General features: G+C 38.4%; 1 protein-coding gene across 2 annotated transcripts; it reads left to right on the top strand.

Moving 5' to 3' along the window:
- The first annotated feature begins 170 nt into the window (after positions 1-170).
- taok1a (TAO kinase 1a) lies at positions 171-24,473 on the top strand. 2 transcript variants are annotated; one of them, XM_058799383.1, is made up of 20 exons: positions 171-663; positions 9,383-9,633; positions 9,741-9,812; positions 10,520-10,621; positions 10,743-10,788; positions 10,950-11,046; positions 11,624-11,737; positions 11,992-12,083; positions 12,163-12,256; positions 12,345-12,426; positions 14,154-14,321; positions 14,502-14,717; positions 16,005-16,136; positions 16,281-16,517; positions 16,638-16,766; positions 16,850-17,053; positions 17,184-17,423; positions 18,134-18,346; positions 18,429-18,611; positions 19,197-24,473. In XM_058799383.1, exons 2-20 carry the CDS (start codon positions 9,502-9,504, stop codon positions 19,713-19,715), a joined length of 3,072 nt encoding a protein of 1,023 aa, XP_058655366.1. In that variant the 5' UTR covers positions 171-663; positions 9,383-9,501; the 3' UTR covers positions 19,716-24,473. The 2 variants fall into 2 exon arrangements, with proteins under 2 accessions (XP_058655366.1, XP_058655367.1); XM_058799384.1 differs by lacking the exon at positions 171-663 and adding an exon at positions 2,606-9,280.
- The last annotated feature ends 211 nt before the right edge of the window (positions 24,474-24,684 follow it).

The following is a 24,684-nucleotide window of genomic DNA, read 5'->3' as shown; positions in this document are numbered from 1 at the left end:
CATGTGCGTACCTACTTTAACGTTGCTTTAAAACACTATTAAAACGTACTGCAAACGTACCCAAAACTTTGTGTTTTTGGCTGCTTTTAGGGAATAAATAAAAAAAATGAAACTTTAGTTTAACAAATCAAACTCTGGCTGGATTCTCGAGCGCCTTTTTACCAACCGGCTCCAGCGAGTTACTAAAAAGATTCAGTTCAAAAGAACGATTCCATGGCGAACCGGACAACACTAGAGGAGGGCAGAGAGAGAAAAATCACAGCCACCACCACAACATGATCATCACCCCACAGCCCAAACACACTGGTGTAAAAAAAAACCAACAGTCTTGAGCATTTCGGACCGAAACTGAGGTGTGGTCTCGCCGTCGGTGTGTAAACGGACCGTGTTTATCTCTGTTTTTAAGCCGTCAGGGAGTGGATCTGTCTCGGACGCCATCTTTAGCAGCAGCAGTAGTCCGGGAGAGTGAAGAGCTGCTGGGCCACCGTCAACCAGCACCGGGCTGGAGGAGTTTCTCCAGCGGACACTCATGCTTGACAGCGATCGATAAGTTTGTCGGGACTGATTTGGGGTCGGTAGGCGGGTTTCTGTCCACTGGGTTTGTTGTTGTTGTGGTCGGAGGAGTTTTCTCGGGCTGGCTGCTCATCCTGGCCTGTTGGGAGGGTAAGTGAGCTGTTAGCTCTTCTGCTAACTTAGGTTAATGCCAAAATAAACATTTTTTGCTTTTTAACACAGCAGAATGACTTGGTTAAACGTTTTAATGTTTATTGTAGCCCATTCCAGTGAATTAGCATTAAAAACGCAACCGTGTTGATCTAAGTTTATTAGTTCCACGCAAGTCATGGGTTTGACTGTTGAAGTTTGGCTGCAGGTGATGAAACTGTTAACAGATCATCTTCATATTCATAATATAGAAATGCACATGTGTATGCTGGGTTTTTAGCTCTGGGATGTGTGATCTGTGTGTGTAATATGGATGCTACCATGTGTATGTTGTCTATTATGATTAATGTGTCATATATATTAAGGTGTGTTACTTTATTGTGGTCTGAAATATTTAAGAATATGCTGTTCCTGTAAAGTGCAGTTGACCATCCAGGCTTAAGTATCTGTGTAAGCAGCAGTTTAATTAGATGTACAGACTGAATGATCATGATGGATGGACCTACTGTTTACATTCTGAAATTCCATCTGTTTTTATTGTTATAGATCAGATGATTCATAAATGGCTCTTAGACATTATGATTGCTTTATTGCTTCTGCTGGTCTTGTATATGATTATTTCCTGCTGTCCTACCTGTATATTGATGCTCGTACTCTGGCACAGTGGAAATGGCCGCTCTGATTGTAGTGCAATGAAGCTCTGCTGCATTTGTTTATGGCTTTGCATTGCTCATAAACATGCAAACCGGTGGTATGTGAATGAGAGGCTGAATAGTGCCTCTGTTGTTGAGAGACACTGCCTGCTTTCTCCACCGTGATTGTCTTTCTCTGACCTCATTGCTGCCTCTTAAATCTGGGCCTCTGTCCTCTCTCCGCAACAGCATCCGTTACACTGAGCCCTCGGGGTCTCCACTCCCACATCCATCTGATATCAGACCTCTGATTATCATTGATGTCATCAAGCGACTAACACAAGTTTGGTCTATCAGTTTTGACACTTTCCATGCATCCCTCACTCTGGCAGGATAATAACTGATTCAAATATCCCAAACGTATAGCTGTTCTTGCACAGCGAGATTTACAGTGTTGCGCTGACCAGCTTTGAATTTTTGTCCTCCCGAGCAATTAAGTATGATGATTATTTAAGGGCTTAACTAAACATTTTTGTAAATGAATCAATACATTTTTTATTATTGCTTACCCAGTAGTTCAGACATTTAACCATTGTTTGGGCTGCACACACACAAACACACAAAACAAATAATGTTACAAAGGAATATATTTGTTTTTTTTACTAGAGTAATGCAATGTTATGATCAGATATTATAATAAATTGGGTTTTGTATCAATATAACTGAAATTGTTAGTCATAATGTTTGCTTTTATTTATTCATTTATATTAATTATTATGATATTATTATTAATATTGCTGTCCCAGTTTAGACTTGTACTTGCACTGACAATATTTTTACTGAAGCGTCACAAAAATGATAAACCTGTATTTTTATATATTTTATATTTGTCACAAATGAGTATATTTTTGTTTTTATTATAATCAGATATTACAATATAATAAATTGAGTTTTATATTAATAAACTAAGTTGTTAGTCGTAACATTTACATGCATTTATTTATATTAGTTTGTTTATAATAATAATGAATAATATTAGTAGTAGTATTGCTGGCACAATAGTGTAGGTTTGTACTTGTGCTGCCAATATTTTCACTAGGTGCACCACAAAAAAGATAAACTTTAAATACTTTTCTTTGTGACATATAAAAATATTATATAACTGAAATTGTTAGACATGATTGTACTTGCAGCAGTTGAACACTGAATTCTGATGTATTTTTTTGTCTTGTGTTCAACATTGTTATCTTTTCCGTGGAAGTATATCATAAAGACCCTTTTTTTTTTTTTTTTTTTTTTTTTGCTTATAGAAGAAACTATAATTATAAACACACTTTTTACAGGGATTCTAAAGAGTCAACTATTGAAAAGTAAAAGTATTGCTTGGGGGGAAAAAACAATAATATCAGATATTTAGCAGCTAGAACGGTCTCTTAAATAATGCCCATGATACAATTTCCAAATGAAATGATCTCTGCAGGTGCAGCTAGGACGCAGGGTCTAATCACTCGCAAGGTCATACGCAGTGTTTATAAATACAAAGCGGTGCAGCGCCGGCACGGGACATCGTCTCTAAAGCTCTGCCCATGGAGAAGGACTGGGTCAGAGCTGTTCTGCTGTTTGTCTTGCAAATGAAGGGAACTCCCTGTCCCTGCTCCGACGGAGGAGTTTCCTAGACATTCCTCCTAATCTCTATTTAAAGGAAGTTGTGATGCTTGATTAAGGAGAGGGGTAAGTTGTTTGATATCCTGACGAATTCTTTCAGGCCAGTCGTGACCGGACAGTGTTATTTGGTGTATAGGACAGTAATAGAAATACCTACAGTGTGAAAACATCACTGAAATGATATTGATTTGATAATATGATACACAAACAAGCTGGGTTTTTGGACAGATAGAACTATTTCCTTGTGTTTGCGGTGGCAGTTACAGTTCTGTTTTTCAGCTTTTCGCACATTCCTGAATAGCAACTCAGCATTTCTCCATTTGTGTGGCTAAGCTTTACTTTGACTCTAGTAGTTTTGTTTAAACTTGTCAGTTCGTTGGAAAATGAGATAAAGTCTGAAGGAAATAAGTGAAGGGGTTAAGAATGTTGATGTTGACTTAAAGAGCTGATTAGCACTGAAATGGTTGATGGGAGATTTGAAGTGGCATTAGCACATGAGCTGAGTGAACAGGAAATAGAGAAACACCGTGTGAAAGAAAGCAAGCGACATCATGTAGGCAGTTCCTGCCCTGCTGTTGTGTTGGTTATCCTGTCCTGCCACATTCCTTCTGTGTGTCTGTTAAATGGCATGATGGGGTGTCATCTTGTTCTGCCCTGTGTCACATGCTAAGCATCTGGCAGTTAGCATGATTGCTTCGCATCTCTGCTTTTTTAAATTCCATGTCAATGAATTTGAATTGAGGTGGAAAATTAGATGCGGAACAGTCATTTGAATGTTAATTTAAAAAACTAGAACTAAAATGTAATGAACAAGCGTTCATTTAAAAGAACATTTATATATAAAAATGAACGTACACTAACATTCATTTAAAAAAAAAAAAACTTTTATTCACCATAATGCATTAAATTGATTAAACATGACAGTAAAGACTTTTATAATATTTATCTATTCACCAAAGTATCCTGAAAAAGTGTCTAAAAAAATAATAATTTTTTTTATAAATTTTATTTTAAAATATTTCAAATTGTAATAATTTAATTGCAAACATTTGAACGGTAGTGTTAAAAAATAAATAAAGGTTTAAATACTTCCTTAAAGTGATCATCGCATGTACCTTCATGCTGTTTGGAGAGCCTATTTACAATACTGTTACACTTTATACAATACATAATGGTTAATTGCCTATGGTTAATTGTTGTCAAAATATATATATATATATAAATTCAAGTTCAAACAACCTTTCAAAACCCTAAATAGTGCATGATCTAGCCTACTTTAAGCGTTTTCAGATATAGTTAGTGTCTGTCAGCTCTGCATAGTGCTCATGCGTGTGTAAAGGTGAACGGGATGGTGTGATTCGAGTGGGTTGATTGGTGTGTGTGTGTGTGTGTGTGTGTGTGTGTGGGTAGAGAGAGTGTGAGGCAGCTGGTGTGGTGGGAGGCCGGCGCTCGGGCCGGTCTTGTGACTGAGACATCAGCCCTGAGCTCTCAGCATTGTGTCTGTGTAGCCGATCATCTGAGCAGTACTGAGGGGGGAGCAGCAGCCCGAACCCAACCAGCTCCAGCAACAAACAAAGTGCTATTTTAGAATGAGGTCATTCCTATGTGCCTATAGTTTGATGGTGTTTACTAATAAAGCACACAGTGGCAATGAAGGCCGCTTGTGTAACTATGACACAACTGGTATTAATGAGAGTGTTAAAGTTAAATAAGTTAAGCTAACTTGGGAACAGTTTACCCAGTCAATAAAATTTATCTTGTTGTTCCAAACCTTCGTAATTTTTCCTTCACAAAAGAAGATACTTAAATGTTTTGGTATTTTTTATTTTTTTGTCTTAAAGCTAAAGTCTCAGTGGGGTTTAAAATACACTATTGATTCGACTGCACTAATACTGTCGAATGAGAACAAAACTTGAACTGAATTTAGCTGAGTAATGACACTATTGTGAATTTGTTACATAATTGATTAATTTTGCAACATCCACACTAGGGGTGAGCAATATACCGGTAGACACGATTAACTGGTCAGCCGTTACAGATTTTGGACTATCTTCTCTATTGCAGTTACATGCTCACATGAGGTTGCTGTGCTACATGGTCATGAAAACTTATCATTTGCACGTGTCTTTAAGCATTGCGGTTTAAAAACAAGCGATTTTCAAAAAAAATGCAATCAGCAGCGAAAGAGAACTCATTTTGCTAAAGTGAAGACGGACCTCATAGTGCGGGAGTATTGAGTTATTTTTGCCTCTCTATAGGCATTTAACGGTTAAACAAACACACTTGTATGTGTCAGAATGCCCGTATTTCCAAGTACTTGTAAACACAGTAATTTAAGTCTTAAGTAAAAGCAAACAACCTGGGAAAGAAAACACACGTGTAACAGTTGGCTATATTGGATATGGGCAGCTCTTAAAGTGACAGCTAAATCACATTTGTACCTTTAAGAAACATATATTTAATTTATACAGTGAGGAATATGCACTGTTTTTATACATTTGATTACTTTATACAATGTATGTAGCATTTCTAATTTATTTGTTTATTTATTTTTTTGTCCTATTTCTTGTAATTAGTTTCATATTCTTATTTAATCGCTGACTGTTTACTTTTCTTTAGTTTAGTTTTACTTAAGTTTTTGTTTTTTTTAATTTAGGCTAGTATTAGTTTGTTTTTTTTGTGTGATTTTGACACGGGTGACAAGAATTATGAAATTTCTATGGTATAAAAAATGTTGAAATCAAAAAGACAAACAATTTATTTATTTACAACAAAAATAAATATATTGTGATATATATCGTTACCGTGAAATAAAATCACTCATATCGTGATATAAGATTTGGTAATATCGCCCACCCCTAATCCACACTGTTATTGAAATGAACTGGATCAATATTAAACTGACTTGAGCTGAATACTGACACTGTTGTCTTCTGTAGAGCTGCTAATACAGGGTTTCTTAAAAGGCCTTAAAACATCTTAAATTGGAGCAAAAAATCTTAAATTCATAAGAATTCAAGTTATGGCATTAAGTGTTGCATAAATTGCAAAAAAAAAAAAAAGGAATATCTTCCTCAGTATTTTTTTCTCAATACAAATATCTAAACATCCTTAAATCAAGATACAAGATATCTACTTAAGATGCAGAATGAACCTATGAAGTCATGTTTAAAACAAGAACAAAAATCTGTAAAATCAAAATCTGTTCAAGTTGTATTTTCAAAGTTTGAAACATTTGTGAATACAAGACATTTACATTTAGAGAACATATTGACGTTTTGTGTTGCATTCAATTTATTCCATTAATTTTCTCTACTTGGTCTTAAAAGGGTCTTAAAAGTCTTGTATTTACCTTCATAAAACCTGTTATAGCTGAATTGAACTCGTTTCGTAGCTAATGAACTTTACACAGTTATTGAACCGAACTGACTTGAGCTGAATAATGACATTTTAGGGGTGCTTTAAAGCAAAATTTGGATTTGTCTCATATTTAAAGAAGTTAATTAATTAATTATATTATTTTCCTGTTTATTACTGTGAAGTTACTTTGAAACAATCTGTATAGTGTAGTGCACTATAAATAAAAATGGCTTGACTTTCGTTTTGGACTCCATCGACTTCATGTATGGACACATACAGTTTAAAATGTTTTTTTTGTGTGTGTGTGTTCCACAAGATTTGACATGAGGGTAAGGCTGGCCACACACTAGAGGATTTTAAGGCCGATTTTAAGCCTGATTCGCACCCCCGAACGATCGGGGGGTGTGGCCCGATTTGCGGTTTGTCGCAAGCAATTTTTTGTCCAAAAATCCTCTATTGTGTGGTGTCATTTACGATTACTTATCTGTTCCCGATCGAGACGGAGCGTCGCCAAACTCAAATCATGTTTGATATTTACGGCTCTTCATCGGGCTGCCTCTGACGTGATACCTGCGATAGCCAACGAGAGCGAGCAATTGTCACCTACCGGATGTTGCGTGCTTCTATAACTGAAACTTGGCACAAACATGACATGAAAGCAGAGAATATCACCCATATTCTTTTCTATTCTTTGTTTTTCACTGTGAAACAGAACACACGCCAGGAGAGCCAGCTGACAACGTTTGATCTCACGAGTGTCAGTGAGATCTCGTGCGACTGTGAAATCGTTCCTACAATCTTCAAGGCTAAAAATCGGTTGAACTGTCTTCATGTCTGTGGTCTCCCATGGTTTTAAAATCGTTTAAGATTTGAAAATCGTCTAGTGTGCAGCCAGCTTAAGTAAATGATGACAGAGATTTCATTTTTGGGTGGCCTATCCCTTTAAGTACTGACATATGTGATGTCCATTTTGTGCTTCCCAAACCAATCTTATGTATGAGCCGACCACTCCTAGTCTAAAACCAGCTTATATAATAATTGTGTTCATGATGATGTTGTATTCACTTTTAAGTGTAGATTTTAGCTGTTCACTCTGTCCTGTGTGTCGGTTCCGTGTCTGGCTAATCATGGACAAGATGACATAGTTATGCAAACTCCCAGGGTTTGCGTTTGAAATAGTGACAGACGTTTGTAACTGCGATTACAAGGTGTGTCTATCTGGAATGATTCAGTTCAGATGCGTACAGCTGTGGACCAGGTGTCATGATGTCTCTCATTATATCGCTCTGTCAGTTAGTCAGTCATGCACGTAAGCAGATAAACATCGTTCGAGAGGATAGTTTGCAGCCTCTTGGCCATTGGCTCAGAGATGCTGTTGCCATGGAAACTGATGTGCTAGTTGTTGCTGGGCTTCAGATGGGAGCCGGTGCTGGAAGCAATCCCTCTCCTGAGTTTTGGCCAGAGTGTGCTTGACTGCTCTGACACTCTGCTTATTAACAACAGCCTCTCACCAATAAACCACCTCACCTGCATCAGATGACGCTGGATATTTCTGCCTCTTTTATATACATCATAATCATCTCTCTAACAGACGTGTTTATTTCCATTTTTAAATTAAGGCTTTTATACAAAATGATGATGATCCTTCAAAAATCGGTCTAATATGCTGATTTGTTGTCAAGAAATATTTTCTTATTATCATAACTGTTGAAAACTGCTGCTTAATATTTTTGTGGAAATCATGATGCAATTTTTCAGGATTCTTTGACGAGTTCAAAAGAACAGCACTTATTTATAATAGACATATTTCTTAAAATTATAAATATCTTTTCTGCCAGTTTTGATTGTTGAATAAAAGTATTAGTTTTATATTAGTAAAAAGTATTAGTTATTATCCTAATACTAAATAAAGTATTATCCAAGATGCTTCAAGAAACCTGCAAAGCTACCTGAAAAACTATGCGCAAGTGCAACTAGGGCAAAAGCTGCTTTAAAGGATGGTCGGTCACACCAAATGTTGATTTAATTTAGTTAATGGAAGTTAATTGATAAAGAAAATCTATTTTTGACAGCAGCCAAGTACCTAAAACTTTTAAGAGTACTGTAGCTTTGCAGGTAAGTTTCTTCTGGATTTAGTCTGTCTCAGTTTGTTCTGTTTCTTCATGTCATTGCAGACAGACTGGGAGATGATCAGATCAGATCTCTGTGTGGAGCACTGGCTGTTGTCGGACTCCTTGTGCAAACAAATCTCACTGGATTATTACAATTAATGGCAAAATGAATTTTTGGAAATGTAAACTGATATTTCCTACTGACACATGATTGAAATAACTGACCTAAACCAATTTTTTTAGCTGGTGAAAATACTAGTGTTCTAATGATTTTGGTCACCTCTGTGTATATATATGATATGATATTGTATGATAATATATAAGATATGTAAAAATGTCTTGTGGACACTTGTGAATCAGAATCATGAATCAGAACCGTTTAATCAGTTTTTTGAATTGATTCATTGAGACAAGACACTAAAAGTGAAAATGAATGACTTAATCAGCTGTGTTGGGGGTGGCTTTACATATTCAGTGACAGAATGATTTTAAATGGAGCAGCAGGCTGGATGAGGAAGCAGAGGGCTGTGGAGTCATTATGGAGTTTGACTCTCTCTCTGTGTTTGTAAGAATGGGAGAGCCATTGATGTTATGACTGCAGCTCCTGGTTGTCTCTTGCACATTTCCTCTCTCCCTCTCTCTTGAGGCTCACAAGACCACATCTGCTGTAATGCGCAAACCCAGCGCACCAGCCTGGGGTATTTTGCTGCAAACAGCAGCTTGAGCATGTTTTTTGAGCATGAGCATGAACTTTTATGATTCCTCCTTGTTGTTAAGTCATGGCACAGGAGTGTTGATGTATACATATACAATGGAGTCAAAATGTCTTGAGTCCCCATTGAAAACATGGTAATCAAAATCTACTTAAAAAATATTTTCTGATTCAATTCCATTTTTTCTAATGCAATGCTACTCTCGCTCTCTCTCTTTCTCTCTCTCTCTCTCTCTCAGGTTTTGGTCCGTATGAGGCCACTGTCTTGCAGATGAGCCATCAGTGGGGGCTGTCGTGTCGCAGACCCAGATAGTGACTGGAGGCTGCGGCCCAGGCCCCGCCCCCGCCCCCTCCCAGCATGCCCAACGCTGTTCGCGCGGGGAGTCTGAAGGACCCCGAGATCGCAGATCTCTTTTTTAAAGAAGACCCTGAAAAACTCTTCTCAGACCTGAGAGAGATCGGTCATGGCAGCTTCGGCGCTGTATACTTTGTGAGTACTTTTGCATCTCCCAACAAAAAGGCTTTTAAACTCTGAAGTCATAATCATTCTTCTACTAAATTAATGAATTTTTTTTTTTTTTTTTTTTTTTTTTAAAGGCACGGGATGTGCGGACCTCAGAGGTGGTGGCCATCAAGAAAATGTCATATAGTGGAAAACAGTCCAATGAGGTGAAAAAAAACACTGATTTTCTCATGTTCTTTCTTTTTAAGTTAAGAGAGATTACACAGTATTGTGTCTCCCTCCAGACTGTAACCTATGCATGTATTCCATGATTCCTTATTTAATCAGCGCTCTGATACATGGTATCTTTTTCTGTTCACCAATAAATGTTAAAGGTTTAAGGCCAGATTTATTAAACAGGGCAGGTTTGATCTCATTAAAGCACTGATGGGAGTGCAAAGTTCTGGGGGTGATCTACTGACAATGCGCAAATGATTGAACACAGAGAAAGCCAACACATTTCCATAATGACCAATGCACTCTACCAAGAGCAGCACAAACTAGCATAAGCTCGCAAACAAGCAAAGCCGATAATAATCAGGTGCGAATGATCTACTAACAACACGATCACAATGGGAAAACGAAACGAAAACAATGGGTTAAGACATTAGACATACTTTTTTGGGTGTTAAATAATGGCACAAATACTGGCAAATTGACTACTACAAACCTTAGTAAATCACCTTGCACACTCCTATAAATTTTGTGTCTGAAAAGCAAACTTCTACAAATGCATATGCAATAGACAGAAATGAAAGAAAAGGCTCTATTGACTGTTTATCTGAAAGTGCATTGCATAGTTATGCATTTCATATGCATTGGTTCTGTTATAACTGTTTGCTTTCTGTTCTTATCTTTTTTTTTTTTTTTCCAGAAATGGCAGGATATAATAAAGGAGGTGAAATTCCTTCAGAGGATAAAGCACCCAAACAGCATAGAGTATAAAGGATGCTACCTGCGAGAGCACACAGCATGGGTAAGAAACCCAACCCAAATAGCAGCTAGCAGATCACATATCTTTTTTTATATGAACAGTCTGATATATTTGTTTTCTATATGCATGGACTGCTTGCTGAAACGTGTCTCTCTCTCTCTAGCTGGTTATGGAGTACTGTCTGGGGTCTGCCTCAGATCTCCTCGAGGGTGAGCTTGGATGTTTTGATGCTTGCTTAATGTGCTGATTCCCACAAAGATATGTGGATTCCGTATGCGGCCTCAAGTTACAAACAAAAGAGCATTTATTTATAGAAGTATTTGTTTATCTTCAGAGAGACCTCTACAAACCAAATTTTTTTTACCCACAGTACACAAAAAACCTTTACAAGAGATGGAAATAGCAGCGATTACTCATGGTGCTTTGCAGGGGTTGGCGTACCTTCACTCCCACAACATGATTCACAGGTGAGTTCTCATGTTAGAGTTTGAGTTAGTTAAGCCCAAAGTATACTTCGTTTTTGTATGCGTACGCTAGCGTATACTCCATTTGATGCTGTGTGCTATTTTGTTGTTGTTGTTGTTGTTCCGTCTCTTCAGCTTCGTTTTCTACTGTGAAATAGCGGCCCGGGATAGTGTTGCCACCTTGTGGAACAACTGATTACTGCAAAACAAAATTCAATGCGCATGTGTGACCCGTGCGTACAAAGTAAAACGTGAAGTATACTTTGGGCTTAAGATTTTCTTAGTACCGAACCTGATTTTTAAAAAATTATATATATTACATTATTTTTAATGTAGAAAACTTCAAATTCGCTCAAAAATGTCTATTATCTATTCACAAAATTGTTAATTTGTGAAAGGATAATACCACTGGTCACTGAAATCACTGAAAGTATTTGCAGGTTAATATGCCTTGTCGATATTTAAGTCTAGCTATACATAATGTCTCGAAAACCTGTAAATGTTGACATTATTAGCCATATAAAGCAGGGCAGTGTGTGGTTCAGTTTTGTAAGTTTACCCTTTCCTGGCTGTTTGACAGGGATATCAAGGCTGGGAACATTCTGCTCACAGAGCCTGGACAGGTGAAGCTGGCAGATTTCGGTTCTGCTTCAATCGCCTCTCCTGCTAATTCATTTGTGGGTACTCCTTATTGGTGAGTTGCCCATTTATCTTCAAGACTTTCAATGGTTATAAACTTCAAAGGCCTTATGACACTATATAAATTAATTATTCATAGGCAAGTCTGCAGTTAATCAGTTAATTACATTTTAAAGGCCTTAAAAGGTCTGTTAGATTCTGTCTAGGCCTTCCAACTACTGAAATTTATTATTGATAGTTTGTGGTTGTATTACATAACACTGGAATCTTCTGTTTTTCTTAAAATGTTTGCTGTTTCCTCTATCTCAGGATGGCCCCAGAGGTGATCCTGGCCATGGATGAGGGTCAGTATGATGGAAAGGTTGACATCTGGTCTCTAGGAATAACCTGTATTGAATTAGGTGAGATGAGAGAGTATTCATATAGACTTAATTTCTTTGCTCAGTTGTCTGTTTTTCTGATAGTCTTCTTGTCGTTCAGCTGAAAGAAAACCACCACTCTTTAACATGAATGCAATGAGTGCCTTATACCACATTGCGCAGAACGAGAGTCCAGCCCTGCAGTCCAGTGAATGGTGAGTGATGGCTTTTCTCTCATGTTCATTAACCTTTCTCAACTCAAAGCTGTATTGTTTGAAATCATCTCGCTCTTTCTTTTCCCAGGACGGACTACTTCAGAAACTTTGTGGACTCCTGCTTACAGAAGTTGCCCCACGATAGACCCAACTCTGAAGAACTGCTGAAAGTAAGTTAAAGAAAGTTCACTGTTCAAACAGAAGGATGGAGTTCAGCGAGTTCTCTTTTGAAGATTCTTCTGCAATGCTTAGGGACACTGTAAGAATTCATTTATTTTAATGTGATCTTTTCTATCTTCACCACACTTTGATGCCTTTAGCTGTTATTCTGAAAGCTCTGGCTTTCTGATGTTTTCTCGCATCTGTGACACAAGGGAGTTTGTAATGCAAAGCCTGACAACAAAAAGTTTATTTGTTGACCTGTTTGAGGTAGTAGTTCAGATTAATATAAAAAATATAAAATATATTAATTAGTGCTGTCAATCGATGAAAATGTTTAATTGCGATTAATCGCATGATTGTCATGAGTTAACTCGTGATTAATCGCAACTTAATCGCACATTTTTATTTGTTCTAAATGTACCTTAAATTAATACTTTTCAAGTTTTTAATACTCTAATCAACATGGGCATGGACAAATATGGATGCTTTATGCAAATGTATGTTTATTATTATTGAAACTTATTATTAGTCAACATAGAGCATGAAGACATGTTTCATAGGTCATAGATGTTTTTCAAAGAACTTGTTCATGACTATTAGACACATGAAAAAAGAAATGCCAGGTTCCCATGACTTCTCTTTATTTGCACAGAGCAATTTACTTACACAAACCTGTTTCCATTTTTGCACGACAGGGCAGCTCACTTCTTCTGAACATGCAAAATGTACATTTATTATTTATTAGTAGATTTGTATGTGCCCACATACTGTATTTTGATGCAGCTAAATTCTCAATAAAACTGTTTTCGTTGATATATTTTACTGTTTCTGTTGTCAGACAACGGGATGAATATGAAATAGTGACTGAAACGCGACCCATTAAGACTACATAACCAGCTCTCCCTTCCAAGATGTTAATCTGCACAAAAATCCTGATAATCGAGTCATTGCCTGATGAAATCAAATACACATAAGATAATGACAATAGCTGTGCTGTGATTTCGGCTTTACTTGCATGTAAAATTAGAGAAGCAACATAATATCTGTGTTTAACTGAAAGCGCTGCTCCTCTCTCCGCCGCTTGCTGAACAATGCAGATGCACAGAGAGAGAAAGGTGTGCGCGGTAAAGGGGTCTGCAAAGTTGCTAAGTTGGCAACACTGTGCATCTCCATTTCTCCAACTACGGGCTAGGCCACGGGTCAAACAGAAAATGCGTGCTGTGCGTTAATAAAATTAGTGCCGCTAAAATGAATTTGCGTTAACTTTGACAGCCATAATATTAATATAACAATAATAAAACAACAGAAATGAATGTTTTCTTCTTAAAAAAATGTAACTTTTGTTTAAACCTTTTTTTTTGTTTTTTAGTTTGTTGTAAATACTTGAAATTACTTTTTATGATATGTTGAAAACAGCTGTGCTGCTTAATATTTTTGTGGAAACCATGATACATGTTTTAGGATTCTTTCATAAATAGAAAGTTCAAACGAACAGTTACTGTAACTTTTTGTCAATTTAATGCATCTTTGCTGAATAAAATTGTTAATTTCATTTTAAGAAAATTGAACGTTCCTTAAACCATACTTTTGAATGGCAGTTGAGCTCTGTAATATGTGAATCTACTTGTTCAGTTGAAGCTGATAATATTTTAAAGGAAAAATTTTCACTCTTGTGTCTTTTGAAGCATCTGATCCTTTTATCTTGATCATCATAACCTCCTCTTTTTGTTTGCAGCATGCGTTTGTCCAGCGTGAGCGGCCGGAGTCAGTGCTTATGGACCTGATCCAACGCACCAAAGATGCTGTGAGAGAGCTGGACAACCTGCAGTACCGCAAAATGAAAAAGATCCTCTTCCAGGAGGCCCACAACGGCCCTGCGGCAGAGGTCCAAGACGACGAGGAGGTCAGTTATTGTAATAGCATATCTTAACCTCCTTCGACCCTTGGTACCCTGCCAAATGTGTTTTACAGTCTTCCTGCCAAGGGAGGAAGTTGTTTTGTCCTAGTTTATAGGAACACATGGCCTCAACACATACAGGATATTTTACTGAAAGGATGTTTCCATTCATTTAATGTGTTGTAGGAGGTAGAGCACAGTGTTGGCCGCACAGGCACAGTGAACAGTGTGGGCAGTAACCAGTCCATCCCTAGCATGTCCATCAGTGCGAGCTCACAGAGCAGCTCGGTTAACAGCCTGCCTGACGCCACAGACGCCACCGACGATAACAAGAGCGAGGTGGACCTGATGGAGAAAGACCAAACCATCATACCCAACAGCTCCATGATTCATGTCAAACCGGTTTGTGCACGTCCACAAAGTATTTACATAACATTTATTCTCTACCAAAGTGACTTTGCTTTGTATTATATGCAAAGGGCATATAATTCTTTCACATCATTATTTAAAGCTTTTTCACACTGGTCTATAATTGTGATATCATGTGTATTGCAGATTTACCCACCGCTAAATCACATGCAAAAATGAAGCAAACTGTGGTTGGTTGCTTTACATGTCAGTCAGACAGTCTCTTCCTGGCTGGAATTAACAGCCTTAAAGGGATACTCCACCCCAAAATGAACATTTTGTCATTAATCACTTACCCCCATGTCATTCCTAACCCGTAAAAGCTTCGTTCGTCTTCGGAACACAATTTAAGATATTTTAGATGAAAACCGGGAGGCTTGTGACTGTCCCATTGACTGCCAAATAATTACCACTGTCAAGGCACAGAAAAGTATGAAAAGCATCGTCAGGATAGTCCATCTGCCATCAGTGGTTCAATCTGAATTTTATGATGCGACGAGAATACTTTTTGTACGCAAAGAAAATAAAAATAACTTTTTAAGCGCCATTTTGAAGATTATCCACTGAACGCAAACTGTGTACGCTCTTCTGTATCAGCTGCAACACAAGGATACTATTTTAATTCAAATCAAAGCGTAAATACATGTAGAATATGTATCCTGGTGTTGCAGCTGATACAGAAGGTGACGGAGAGGAGACGAATTGTTGAAAAAAAGTAGTTATTTTTATTTTCTTTGCGCACAAAAAGTATTCTCGTCGCATCATAAAATTCAGATTGAACCACTGATGGCAGATGGACTATCCTGATGATGCTTTTCATACTTTTCTGTGCCTTGACAGTGTAATTTACTTGGCAGTCAATGGGACAGTCACAAGCCTCCCGGTTTTCATCTAAAATATCTTAAATTGTGTTCCGAAGACGAATGAAGCTTTTACGGGTTTGGAACGACATGGGGGTAATTTTTATTTTGGGGTGGAGTAACCCTTTAATCATGGACCAGACCTTTTGCAGTTTAGTCAAAGGCTACAAGACACTACAAATTGATAGTTAAGGCACAGTTTAAGTAATCAAAGTAGAGTACTAATGTGCTTGAAGTATTAATAAAGCACATCTAACTGTACTTTTAAGAAGTGAGATCTTTGCTCATTTACTGTCTTTGAAATCCAAAGCACATTGACTGAGCATATCATGCATGCTTGTTCTGTTTTTATGGTATTAATATGCTTCATGTGTCTGTTATGTATACTTAAATTATGCTAATATGCTTAATTTGTCTGAAGGAGGAAGAGAGCTACCAGGAAGAAACCGAGGTTCAGAAACAGCCCACAGAGCTTCAGTCTCCCCCAGCACAGACACCACGGCGTCAATACCGGAATCGAGAGCACTTTGCCACCATTCGCACAGCCTCCCTGGTGAGAGCCAGATTACCACCCAAGAACAGAGTCAGGGAGTCTGTTTGCTCTCTGATCACTTCATGTTTAATAGTTCACTGTTTCCAACAACACTTGAGGGATAAAAGTTGGTTTCTTGACACATCTTGTCTTTGTGTGTCCTAGGTGACGCGTCAGATTCAAGAACACGAGCAGGACTCTGAGGTGCGCGAGCAGATGTCTGGCTACAAACGAATGCGCAGGCAGCACCAGAAACACCTTCTGGCCCTCGAGAACAAGCTGAAGGGCGAGATGGATGAGCACAGACTCAAGCTAGACAAAGAACTGGAGAACCAGAGGAACAGCTTTGCTGCTGAGATGGACAAACTCATCAAGAAGCACCAATGCACCATGGAGAAAGATGTACTGTATCATTATTATACAAAACCAAATCATAAACATCGTTAATTGTTAATGTGGAAGGCCAAAAAGATGTTAAAAAGTCAGAATCATCTGTTTATGATGCATCATTCTGCTTTCCAGGCCAAGACTTTTACCAACGATGAAAAGAAATTCCTGCAGCACATTCAGAGCCAGCAGAAGAAGGAGCTCAACAGCTTCCTGGAGTCTCAGAAACGCGAGTACAAACTGCGCAAAGAACAGCTCAAAGAGGTCAGGAAGCCAATCTGGACAGCTTCACTCTTATCCTCATTATATTCCATTGCACATTCCCATTTATTGCACTTTTTCATTAGGAGCTGAATGAGAACCAGTCCACACCAAAGAAGGAGAAGCAGGAGTGGCTGTCCAAGCAGAAGGAGAACTTCCAGCACTTCCAGGCAGAGGAGGAGGCCAACCTACTTCGCCGGCAGCGGCAGTATTTGGAGCTTGAGTGCCGCAGGTTCAAACGGCGAATTCTCATTGCACGTCACAACGTGGAGCAAGATCTAATGAGAGAGGTTAGCAGACGGAGAGCTTGCATGTACACAAACTCACAAATCCAAATTTAGTTTCCATTTTTTGGCTTTAAACTGAGCCAGAAATAAGTGACATTAATTAGTCTGACGTTTGTCTGTTTGTCTGTCTCAGGAGCTGAATAAGCGTCAGACGCAGAAGGATCTAGAGCACGCCATGCTGCTCCGACACCATGAGTCTATGCAGGAGCTGGAGTTCAGACACCTGAGCAACATCCAAAAGATGCGTGCAGAGCAGATCCGCCTGCAGCACCAGACAGAGCTCACCAACCAGCTGGAGTACAACAAGCGCAGGGAGAGGGAGCTCAGACGGAAACACGTCATGGAGGTCCGACAGCAGCCCAAGAGCCTCAAGGTAATGTCACTCGAGTTTTCCAGACAAGGTTGTAGGTTGCAAGTCCTTGAAAAGAGGCTTAGAGGGTTCGATAGCATAGTGGTTGAAGAACTGGGCTGGCATCCAAATAGTTGTTCAATTACAGTGTTTGCCAAAGTACTGTTTAAAATTAAAATAAGGTTTAGGATTACTTGGGGCATGAAAAAATCTGACCCAGCTGATTTCTTATAGGGATGGGTCACAGAGGTCAACTAGTTTAGAATTTTTTCCCATTTATTGTTTGTATTTATGACTAGTCAACTAACTAGTTGTCCAGCAATTGACTAGTTGATTAGTGAGGTTGACTAGTTTTTAGAATTTCTTTTATTATTATTTGTGTATATATGACTGCTAGCTATCCACCAAACGACTAGTTAATTAGTGAGGTAGACTATTTTTGGATGTTTTAGATTATTTGTACTTATGACTATTTTTCCAACAATAGCTAGTTGATTAATGAGGATCGCTGCATTCAATTGAATTATTTTGCACTCATTCCAGCTGTTTTTTAACACGAAATGGGTCCCATTTGAATGGTCCTTAAGGAAAGGGTCAGGTCAATCTGAAACCAGCCCATCACTTTCTTTTGAATGATAACTAATTGATTTTGAACACATGTAGTTTTGCACATCCCTAATTACTTCATTTTCCTAACTTTTTTAGTTTACTGGTGTTTATTTTGTCTTTGACAGTCCAAAGAGCTCCAGATCAAGAAACAGTTCCAGGATGCATGTAAGACCCAGACCCGGCAGTACAAAGCCCTGCGAAACCAGCTGCTGGAGAGCATACCAAAACCTGAACACAAGACCATGCTGAAGAGACTGAAGGAAGAGCAAACCAGGAAACTAGCAATCCTCGCTGAACAGTATGACCACACCATCAACAACATGCTCTCCACACAGGCTGTGAGTACCAGACTGAGAACAATACGCTAAAACTGTTTCAATCAATCTCTGATCATCAACTAATATAGATGATCTCTCTCAGTTGCGTCTAGACGAGGCGCAGGAGGCGGAGTGTCAGGTGCTGCGGATGCAGCTGCAGCAGGAGTTGGAGTTGTTGAATGCATATCAAAGTAAGATCAAGATGCAGACGGATGCTCAGCAGGAGCGAGAGAGGAAGGAGCTGGAGCAGAGAGTGTCCCTCCGGAGAGCCCTACTGGAGACTAAGGTCCTACAGAGTCATTTAAACACACAATCGCTTTCACCTTTGTTTTTTTGGGGGGGGGGGTTTAATGTATACATTGATTAACCTTAATAGACAAGGCAAGGTAAGTTTATTTATATAGCACATTTCATACACAGTGGTAATTCAAAGTGCATTACATAAAAGGAAGTACAAAAGTCACAACAATAAAACCAAGGAATCAAAAAATAATAATAATACAATTTAAAAAGAATTTAAAACAGTTAAGAGTAGAAAATGATTATACATCATCAGTTCGGACAGATGAGTTTTGTGTTTTGGATTTAAATGTGGCTAATGTTAAAGCACATCTGTAAAATATGTAAAATTTAGTATTGTCATATTTGGTCATGTAGCTGACTAGGATCAAAAAATCATTGAAATAAAATAGAAAATAAAATAATAGAAGTTGCCTAAATAAAAGATCCTTTTTTTTTTTTATGCAATGCCATTCATATTTAATCGTGAATTAAGTGCCTAAATGCTTTTTGGGGCCACTGTACATCAAACTTTTTTTAAGACTGTATTAATAATTAAACTTGACTGTCTGTCCCCTGCTGTGTCCCACAGATCGAAGAGGAGATGTTGACCTTGCAGAACGAGCGCACAGAGCGGATCCGTAGCCTGCTGGAGCGTCAGGCCAGAGAAATCGAGGCCTTCGACTCAGAGAGCATGCGCTTGGGCTTTAGCAACATGGTGTTGGCTAACATCTCTCCTGAGGGCCTCAGCCACAGCTTCCCAGGGGCCCCGGGCAGTTGGATCCCCCATCAGCATCACTCAGATGGCTCTCAGGGGACACAGTGGGGCAGCAGCTCTGGTTCAGGGGCCGGCCACCACTACCACTCCAGTCAGGGAGGAGCACAGGCCCAGCAGGGCTGGGGCCAAGCCATCCCAGGAGGTGGGCTTCCTCCATGGGGCCACTCTCCTTCGGGCCCCCAAGGGGCCATGCCAAAAAGCAGCGTAGGGATGCGTAACAGCCCTCAGGCACTTAGGAGGACCACCTCAGCGGGGCGCACTGAGCAGGGCATGAGTAGGAGCACCAGCATCACATCTCAGATATCCAACGGTTCGCACCTGTCTTACACATAGACACCAGTGCGTTTGTGCCAACCCTGCACACACAAACACACACAGGGTAGGGGAACGCACTGGCCCACACTAAAGACTGGCACAGAGAGCAGAGCCAACTGCACTCGTCTACCCCTCTATTCCTCTTTTCTTTTCCTTCGCTTTCTCATTTCACTTTCCTACATGCAGACGTGCATGTAAACGACAGCAAATATCACTCAGGTCAAAAGAAATTCTAACTTTGTATGAAGCTTGTTTGACAGCCATGCAGAGCTAAAGTCAAAAACACTAGTCTGATTTAAAGCTCACTTGATGAGATTCATTTAATGCTAAATATTATAGAGAAAGATATCTGAAAGATATAAAATAGATGTTTATTAATTTAGCTTTAGTCCACTTAACATGTGGATTCATAAACCAAAAGGATGTTAAAAGGAGATGTTGGCCATAATTCTCAAGATTACGTAAGTATACAATCTAAGCTGTCAGCCTGCTGTCATGCTCTTAGGAAAAATCATTTGGGTTTTAATAAAATAAAGAAATGGATTGTGTGTGTGCAGTATATGGGTTAGGAAGAGAGCTGGCCAATCTGTTGATTTTAAGTGAAAGTGTTTTAGTTGTCAGATTTTTTTAGCTGAACGATTCATTTGCAGAGGAGGAGTTATTTAGGAGTTTGCCTACATCAAGTACTGTACTGAAATTAATGTGAATAAAAATACACATTTCAATAGGTTCAAAACTTGATCTTACAGATTTTGTTGTTACTTGTTTAGTCGGTGAGTAAAGGTCAACGGGGCTGTCTTGCCCAAGCAGTGTGTTTTAAGATTTTAAACAGTGCGGGCAAGCACAAATATGTTCATATCTCCAGCATACTTTTTATTTAGTCTGTACTAGCATTAAGCAACCTAATTATGGCTAGACAAGCTGTCTTCAGTCTTCTTAGCCTTTTGATACACCCTTCATTTTATTAGGTCAGCCAGCTTTCATCTGGATCAGGTGTCCAGACACATTTAGATGTGGTGCTTTCTTGATTATTCATTGTATGTGATGTTTTAGGTGTGCAATGCCAGCTTAATGATATCAGATATATGTTCAGTGCCTTGAATGTGTTAATGGTTTAATTACTCAGTAGAGACATACCAAGATGAATGTTTTCATGTAGCTAAAAAAAAACACTCCCAAATTTAGAGTTTAATCATGTTCCCCAAGCTAATGAAGGGACAGTATTGGTCCATTTAAGAAGAGTGCGTGTAGCGTGTTGGTGTGAAATATATTTGGTTGTACACCTAAATATGATACTATGTAATACTAAACTCTTATGTTGATAAACTTTTGAGGTGCCTTTGAATAGCTGCCAAGCAGAAGCACTTTATGTAGTGTGTTGTGTTTTGAGGAATATTTTTTACAAGCGTTCTCAACTATGGAAATGACTAATGCAGCCGTAAACTGTAGTGTGCGATGGCGGATGTCCAGTATGTTTACTGTTACTCTTTTAAAAGAATTTTGTGGTTATTTTAAGGAAGTGCTAGATGTGAATTTGTCGGTGGATTTAGTACAGTACTGTCATGATTTATCAAAAGAAATGAATGCAGAAACTGTTTGAATGTACTACGTCCTCCATCAGGTTTGTGTCATGTCTTTGACACTCTGGGAATGTAAGGAATGGTAGGAGCATGAATTACTTCTTTTTTCTGTAGGTCATGACAGCAGGCTTTGTTATGTGACGCTTAACTGGCTCTTTTGGAGCAGGCAAACACTCTTGATTTGGTCTCATGACCTCCACACTAAATAGCAAACGGTGTGTTCACTGTTTCATGCTCATTCACTACCAGTCAAATGTTTGGACACATCTACTGCTAATTTTTTTTACCATTTTTTGTTTTCTATATTTTAAATAATAGTATATTCAGTATATATACACTACCACCATTTAAAAAGTTTGCGGTTGGGAATAATTTATTTTTTAATAATTTAAAGAAGTATTTTCTATTTTAATATATTTTAAAATGTAATTCATTCTTGTGATGGCAAAGCTGATTTTAAGCAACCATTATTCCAGTCGTCAGAGTCACGTGATCCTTTAGAAATAATTCTGAATTCTGATTTGATTTTTCATTATTATTATCAATGTTGAACACAATTATGCTGGTTCATATTTTTGTGGAAATCATGATAAAATTATTTCAGGATTCTCTAATGAATAGAAAATTCAAAAGAACAGCATTTATTTTGAAATAGAAATCCTACACTGGATAACTTAATATAAATGTTGTTACTGTCCTTGCTGAATCAAAATTATTAAAAAAAACTAAATTACTGACCTCAGACTATTGAATAGGAGCGTAGCCTTATTTCAAGCCAAGTAGATTCCTAATGTTTTATTTATTAAAATTCTTGAAGAATCAAGCTACAGATACAATGACATTTTCCTACACAGCTTTTCACTACATGTATGCAAGGAAATGTTATATAAAAATACATAGTATTAATAATATTTACCAACATTTAAGTTTACAAAAACAGAGGAGAAATGCCAAGCAGAGACTTATATTAACATACGTATGTGTGTGTGATGTGAATTTTTTTTTTTTATTGGTTCAATCTAAACGATTCACTGACACGAATCAAACTTACCAGCTTTACCATTTTTGCTTAAATCAATCTCATCTCTTGTAATGGGAAAGTTAATGGCCAAATTCTCTCAGCCAAGTTCATGAGGTGCATCCTGGGATTCTTTTTAAATGGTATTGAAGGAGTTGACACGCTTGCATTCATTTATGTCAATGTCCATGTATGACTGGTAGTGTCATCTATAATGTATTTAAATTTTCTGAAATCAATAGCTGCCCCAAAGATTTAACAGCCAAAAAAAGTATTTTCTCCCTCATTTTTTTGGCTGCTATAAGATGACCAAGTCCATGAGTAGAATTTCCTCTCAAACATGCAGGGATCTTTTCCCCTTCTCCCCCTGCTCTCCTTCTGTCCTCTGTGCCGCCCGTACCGCAGGTGTCAGTGCCCAGTATTGTGAGGATATGAGTTGTGCTGCCGATGCCCCTTCCTGCCCTCACTCTCCCCCACTGCTTCACATGCCATTACTCCTCGCCAAGCTCCACCTGGATCCAGCGTTTCAACGCACGGATGCCTGAATGCACTTTCTTGGGGGAACTTTTCAAGCTAACTCCCAAGCGAGTTTATCTAGTTGGTTTGCTTCACATCACTTTGACTGCAGGAGTCACGTTGACTGATTCATTCTTGTGAAATTTCTACTCATGTTTTAACACTTCTGATCTGATGGAGTACAATGTTACCCTCCCCCTTCTGTCTCCGTTGTGCAATCATTGGTGAAAACAAAACTCTCCGGGCAGAACGTGTCTCTCCCTTTCCTTAATATCCCAAAAGATCTTGTGTGACCCTTATTACCAAATGAATCCGGCTCCAATGTGAAAGAGCGAGTATAAAGTGTACCTAACAAACTCTAGAGTCGTCTTCTGGGGAGAGTGTTCATATTGTATATTTGGTTTAAATAAAGATTTAAAATGCATAGAAATGAATTAAATCGATGGTGGCGTACGTCCCCCCCCCCACCACCCCACCATTCTCTGCGTATAGACAAAGGTTTTAAAAAAAATCTATTACAAATTGTAAACTATGTACCTTGCGCTTTTAAAGGGGTTTCTGGCCTGTGTACAAGGAGCCTCGGGGCTCCGGGGCCTCAGAGTTGAACTTCAGGGAATAGTGTGTGTTTACACGTCACCTCTGCACACTTTGTGTTTCCATTTGTATTAGAAAATCTGTCTGTTGATCACAGGAACGTTTCGGGTCCTCTTTATTCTGAACCCTCCATTCGTGCGAATGTCAGAAGGTGCAGTATAAGAGCTATAAAAGGCACAGAAAAGAGGCAAATGTTTCTATTTTGAATCCTCCCGTAGGTCATTTTGATATTTCGTAACCCACAGATGATCCGTTTTGTTTTTGTTTTTTATACCTTTTGGGTGAGGGCTGTTTGAATTTGGTTGGCATTACTCATTATTGTGTCATACCTGCCACCGATTATAGATTACACATTTTATTTTTTATTTTGTCCTAGTTTGAAACTTGTCCTACTGACTGAATTTAGAGGATGTGTAAGTAATACTGATATATGAGAAATATTAGATTGAAATGCAAACTTATTTTCTAATGGAGGTTCAACCTCTGGTCAAACACTGTGCCATCCCACAGCTGCCAAGCCCGGTCACTACTGCATTGTCTCCTCTCCTGTTGACAGGCTATGAAAGAGTGATGGTTATTTCAGTTCTGATGGACCTGGACACTCCTATCGCCAACACTACAAAGAAACAAAACGGGGAGCGATAGAGAGGGGCTGGTCTACGGGGAAGGGCTACATTTCTTGTAAAGAACATCAGTATTCCTTTGCCATGGTCGAAATGGCATACTAACATACTGCGTACTGAATTTCTTTCGAAAAGTAGTGTGTTAGTGTGCCGTTTCACACGCGTCCATTGTCCTCTGGCTCAGCATCACCACTATAACTCATATGTAACCTGTATCAAAATGTATAGATCGTGTATCATGTTATTGAATGTCTAAAAAGATTATACAAAAAGTTTAAAAACACAGAATAAATGGCTTGAAATTGTATTAAAGTATTCATGAATCCGAGAAAACAAACGTCTAGAGATAAATGAACTATTTTTTTCTGTTCTGTAATTACTGTTGTGTTGATGGAGGAACACTGGTCAGAGGATCCGCTGTAATAAAAGTAAATTTAGTACAACATCACGTCTGACTTTTTTTTTGTATTATGATTACCAGCAGCTGGATCGTTGCATTAAAGCTGTTTATGTGTCAGCTGGGGTTATAGATCTGATTTCAAATTGAAATTTTCTTTACAATATTGATTCTTGTATTGACAATTTGATTTTTTTTATTGATTTTTTGCTTTCAGCTCTTCATGCATTTTTTTGAAAAACGTTAATCAGGGTTTTTT

Source organism: Onychostoma macrolepis, chromosome 15 (assembly GCF_012432095.1).
Source record: "Onychostoma macrolepis isolate SWU-2019 chromosome 15, ASM1243209v1, whole genome shotgun sequence".
NCBI classification, from domain to species: domain Eukaryota; kingdom Metazoa; phylum Chordata; class Actinopteri; order Cypriniformes; family Cyprinidae; genus Onychostoma; species Onychostoma macrolepis.
The sequence above is the reverse complement of the archived record's forward strand: the minus strand, read 5'-3'. Positions and strand labels throughout refer to the sequence as shown.

What these genes read in the sequence shown, in the direction of transcription:
- taok1a (XM_058799383.1), top strand. Translation starts at nt 9,502, where the DNA reads ATGCCCAACGCTGTTCGCGCGGGGAGTCTGAAGGACCCCGAGATCGCA. An exon ending in ACTCTGAAGAACTGCTGAAA is followed by an intron (nt 12,427 to 14,153) that starts GTAAGTTAAAGA and finishes TTTTGTTTGCAG; the next exon opens with CATGCGTTTGTCCAGCGTGA. An exon ending in AGGTCCAAGACGACGAGGAG is followed by an intron (nt 14,322 to 14,501) that starts GTCAGTTATTGT and finishes AATGTGTTGTAG; the next exon opens with GAGGTAGAGCACAGTGTTGG.